Here is a 5602-nt window from a genome sequence, read left to right as displayed (position 1 = left end):
CTGAAACGGGAAATCAATTGCGATATATCACAATATGAAATGACAAATAATTCTTATTGACTCGCTTTCCACTCAAAATAGTTTCTGATTTGGCGGTTTAGTGAAATAATGAAATAGAAGGCGATTGAAGGGGGTGGGACACCAGAAGAGAAAATGATCATTCAATTTTTCCTAGCCATTCGGGAAGATGAAACTGTGAGCGAAAATTGTGGGTATAGCGCCTTTAACCGCTGATTACAAACATGAAAAGTTCTTCAAACCAATAGTGCGATTTTTTGCTGTCCAACCTTATTCGTCTTCACTAAACTCAATAAGTTTCACATTGTTTTCGAACAATTGTTTTGAGTTTTTTTTTCATACGTGATCTATATTTAGGACACTTGCGACTTTATGCTACAGTGATCAGGATGGCTTTCAACTGCTTTTACTACTTCTCCACTATTTTTTCGTTCTCTAAAAGCTTGCACTAATGTTTTCGTGCCATTAATGAATCACAAGTTCTGTTATTGATTTCTGCTTAACTTTTTGTTCGATACATTATTCGGTTGCTCACACCGACGATCATATCTCACTGTCCATTTTTGTGTATGTCTTGTCCCTAATCAGTTGAATTAAGTTTGTGTTGGTAAGTAACCACCCTGACCGCTGATTCTCTACAACAATGGTCTACATCAACATGGACATCGTCAAGTCTATCTACTTCCTCCTTCTTTTCATCTGGAGCGCATTTCTGTTTGATACCTATTTCATCGCTTCAATTTAGTTGTGTGACTTTTTCAGTTTGGTTCTCATCATCACTCTCATCCGTGAGACCTTCCCAAAGACGGAGAATGTCAAGAAAGCTGTCGAAGAGTTTGTTCCAGGACCGAACTGTGTCTCATTGGATGTCTCCAAGCTCGAGGACGATCACGGCTTGAAAGCTTTCACTGATTACGACGTTGTCAAGGACACCGCTCAGTTTATCAACTATTAACAAGGTGATTATTTTGTTGCTTTTGGCATGTGCTTATGTACTTTTTAGTTTTAGGTCACACATTTTTAGTTTTAGGTCCCCATTTGAAAATGTGTGTTCTGTAGAAACTTTTGAGATGGAAATCCCAACTGTTCATTCAATACTTTCTGACTAGAAACTCAAACTTGGTTGATTTTCTTCTCATGACAAGCAATTTCTCAGTTCACATTTCTTCTCAGTATTTCTCGTATGTATGAACGTCCATCAAAAGATCCCAATAGCAATCCCTATCCTAAAAATTACAGAGGAATCATCTAACAATGGAAACAAAATTCATGGAACATAACATCTTCTAACTACATATATACATTCTCCTTCAAGTCTTCAACAATTCTCCCCGTCTTCTATTTTACATCTCCTCTACAGTAGCCTGCGGCGCCTTTGTTTTCAATGTGACGCTTGAAATTTCTTCAGAAGCTTCCTATTTTGTACCAACCCCCTCCAGTTTTTATTGATCAGTTCAGATACAATAACCATGTATCCTATTTTCTAACTTACATTAGTATAATTTTAGGACATTGCTAAATTTTTGCTTGAGATGCTTCTAGTTTCACTTAACTCCCTTACTTATTACAGTTTCCAGTTTTTTTTCGGAAAAAGAAATTCCCGTGATTTTCTCGAAAATTAGCGAGAAAGGTTTCTTTTAAAAAAAAACTTTAAAGAAAATCCTCACTGTATACGTTTTAGCTCAATCATTTTTGATTTTTGCAAAAAAATAACGAAATTCTGCGAACTGATGAAAGATAACAGATTTTTGTATTTCTTACAAAATTTTAGATAATTGAGGTCAAATGAATTTTATTGGAGTTTCTTAGATTTCTTCCGATATCTATTTTATCTAGTCTAGACTTTTTTTTCCCTCCGAATATTTCGGATATCACAATTTCTTCCTAACATTTCTCGAACCTGATAATTATAGTTGATAACTTTCAAAGTCTTACTGTTTTTTCTTCCGACCATCTTACAAATTCCATATTCCATTGTATCCCACTTGCACACACAGAAAAATAAAATGTTCCATTTGTTAGCACCCCATCTATTCATTTTTAAACTCAATTGGTCACTATGATCCATATGATACTTCACCGGCTTCTGACTAATCTAATGACCCTCAATTTAAGCAAAAGGTAAGCAATCGGATGGAACCAATTCTCGAAGTCCCCAATGTGTTGCCGGCCTACATCATCTGGACTGTCGTTTTGGTCACTAGTGCACTTATTGGCTGGTTCAGTCAGAAAAACCACGTTTTCAAACGATTCAGAAGATCTGAGAAAGTGGTTGTACCACAAGATTTGGAGACCGGACGAGTGCCGCCAAGAACGTTTATACTCGGTGAGCTCTTAGCAATATTGTGCAGTGACAGTGTTTCTTTCAGGAGGATCACAGTGAGAAATGTGAATGTATTTCCAATTCCGTGATTGACAATTCAGATGCTTCGAAATCATAACTAACAACATTGAGATTGCAAGTTTTGCAGTTTCAGAGTTGTTAGATACGGATTCAATGTCTGTTAGCGGATTCCTACTGCACATCAGCCGACATCAGTCAATTGCTTGGTTCATATCCAGAGGACTACTCGATTTTTCATTTTCTTTTTCGGCTTCTTTGTGTTATCACGTCCTTACGTCCTCACGTTGCTTGTTGTGCACTAATTTCAAATAAAACATTGTCTGTTTAGATGGACTCGTCATCGAGCTTCTTCTTCAACATCCACCCAGTGATCTTCTTTTTTGTTTTCTTGGTCTCGCTTTTTCTGTAAGTTTTAATTTTTCGTTCGTCAGATGATCAATATTATCGATTACAGGATCGGATTCGTTGTTGACTACGTCATGCGCAAGTACGGGTGCTGCGGACGTCCAGGAGGATGCTGTCTTCCAGCTCTCGAGGCACAGAACGACGATACTGGCGTCGGTGGGAATCAAGAACGGATTCCTCTCAACACCTTCCGAAGGAGTGGACAGAATTAATCACCAGGAGCTTCCATCTGTTGTCTTCAGTTAATTTCCATTCATTTTTCCCGTCCACAAAAAACTTCACCATCATCAAAATTGCTTTTCACTATTGTCCAAATTCATGAGCATTTCATCACCAACTCCCAAACTGTTTCCCGAATTTTATTGATCTCATGCACCCGTCAAAAAATTGATGTTGTTTCTTCGATTGTGTCCTCAAGAACAAAACATCCCAAAAATCTCAATTCTTATAATTCTCTCTCCTATGAATCTCTTTTTTCTCACATGTGTTCGTACTAATTTCCTCAAATAAATGGGCGTGGATATTAAAAAAAAACGTAAATCATGCCGGTCTTTTTACAAATGATGATAAAGAGAATGAACATGAAGATGATAAAGGGGTTCCCAGTAATAACAGAAAAGCGAAAGATATATGCCATCCCTTAGCAGTTCTTAGTTTCTTTTTTCTAAGAGTTCTCAAAAAGTTCATCGAATGCAATGTTTCAATTCCTGTTTTACATCCTCCAAAGTTTTGAGAGTGATCGTATATTCTAATGCCAAGCAAATTTTACAGCCGAACACCTGAAAAAACACAGTAATCATTTGTCCGATCTAGATCTAATGCTTCATCTCTCTTTTCTATTTTCCTTGAGTTAAAGTCCTCAAGACACGCCCACTTCTCTTTTTTTCAAAAAAAAAGAGCGGAGCTCTCCATGAAATGGGCGGAGCAAAAAGAGAATATAAAATGCTGCCAGTCCAAGGGAATGCTTCAGTTGTTTTCCAGTTTTGAATGCCCTGGCTTCGTTTTCATCCGTTTTAAAAGTATATTTTCAAAAAATATAAAAGTGAAATTTCAGAAAGACATGAAACTAGGAATTGTTATTCTTCTTGTCTTGGCACTGAATGCTGTCGGAGGCCTAAAGTGTTGGGAGGGCAGGAAGTACAAAGCTGTCGTGACTGCCGCGGAGTTCACCACATGTGTGAAGTACTACGGAAAGTACTACGATGATATTTGGTACGGCGGTGAAAATACCACAGTAGCTAACGGTACCAAAACCGACTGCTGGTTGCATGTAAGTTCCGATGAATGGCCCATACTCCCGGGGTACATCAGAATGGGGTACATCGGGGGTACATCGTGCTCATGGGGTACAAAGTCTCAGAGGGTACATAGTCTCATGGGGTACATTTTAGGTATAATCTCATGGGGTACATTTTTCGCTTTCTCATGGGGTACATCTCTGAAATACTCAGGGGGTACATCGCATTGTCTCAGAGGGTACATCGCATTGAATCTCATGTGGTAAACATCAAGTCGGATTCTACAGTTTCAGCGCTCATAGCTGCCTGATTTTTCCAACATTCGTTACATATTATGAGTGGTTTTTTTTGTTTTCCATGTAGTTATTCAAGAATGTAATTTCGCTTTTGATGTGGTTTGGAACAGAGATAACTGTCCAACATTATTTCTTCTCATTCATAATTCAGAAACATTTGGCTGATTGAAGAAAAATTGCCTATTGCAAGATATTCGGAGATTTCCGATGACCGAGGAGTTAGGCGAAGCAACCAGGTGCCAGCTCAGTCAATCAAAGCTACCACAACGAAACGCTTTACACTTTCAGTGCTCTTGAGAAATGATGAGAAATCGTAAACATAGTGATAAGGAAAACATGTTCTTTATTTTTACCCTAACCGGGCATTGAATCATATAACATGAATTAGTTTCACAAAAAAAATTGGGAGGGCAAAACCACAGGCGTTGAAGAATGGAACTCTGAAACAAGATCGCCTCGCCCAAAACGACATAGAGGACCACAAATCAACGTGAAGACGATTCGCTGGATTTCTGAAAATTGGAAGACTCGAAGAACCTCTTCAGTAACTAAAAATGATTTTTTTTTTCATTTTTGCCCTCCCAATTTTTTTTGTGAAACTAATTCATGTTATATGATTTAATGCCCGGTTAGGGTAAAAATAAAGAACATGTTTTCCTTATCACTATGTTTACGATTTCTCATCATTTCTCAAGAGCACTGAAAGTGTAAAACGTTTCGTTGTGGTAGCTTTGATTGACTGAGCTGGCACCTGGTTGCTTCGTCTAACTCCTCGGTCATCGGAAATCTCCGAATATCTTGCAATAGGCAATTTTTCTTCAATCAGCCAAATGTTTCTGAATTATGAATGAGAAGAAATAATGTTGGACAGTTATCTCTGTTCCAAACCACATCAAAAGCGAAATTACATTCTTGAATAACTACATGGAAAACAAAAAAAAAACCACTCATAATATGTAACGAATGTTGGAAAAATCAGGCAGCTATGAGCGCTGAAACTGTAGAATCCGACTTGATGTTTACCACATGAGATTCAATGCGATGTACCCTCTGAGACAATGCGATGTACCCCCTGAGTATTTCAGAGATGTACCCCATGAGAAAGCGAAAAATGTACCCCATGAGATTATACCTAAAATGTACCCCATGAGACTATGTACCCTCTGAGACTTTGTACCCCATGAGCACGATGTACCCCCGATGTACCCCATTCTGATGTACCCCGGGAGTATGGGCCATTCATCGGAACTTACATGCAACCAGCAGTCGGTTTTGGTACCGTTAGCTACTGTGGTATTTTC

At 38.3% G+C, this 5602-nt stretch overlaps 1 protein-coding gene across 1 annotated transcript in view; it reads left to right on the top strand.

Annotated features, from left to right (window-relative positions):
* The window catches only part of CBG14419, a gene marked incomplete at both ends in the record, with an annotated part of 2325 nt that extends 1352 nt beyond the window's left edge, over positions 1–973 (top strand). Inside the window, one exon of the mRNA XM_002644472.1 lies at positions 781–973. Within this exon, the coding sequence (XP_002644518.1) occupies positions 781–973 (193 nt within the window). The remainder of the gene's footprint in view (positions 1–780) is intronic.
* Between the last annotated feature and the right edge of the window lie 4629 nt (positions 974–5602).

This window comes from Caenorhabditis briggsae (assembly GCF_000004555.2).
Source record: "Caenorhabditis briggsae complete genome, chrX, whole genome shotgun sequence".
Classification (NCBI taxonomy): domain Eukaryota; kingdom Metazoa; phylum Nematoda; class Chromadorea; order Rhabditida; family Rhabditidae; genus Caenorhabditis; species Caenorhabditis briggsae.
Note: the sequence above shows the minus strand (reverse complement) of the source record. Positions and strands in the feature narration are given on the sequence as shown.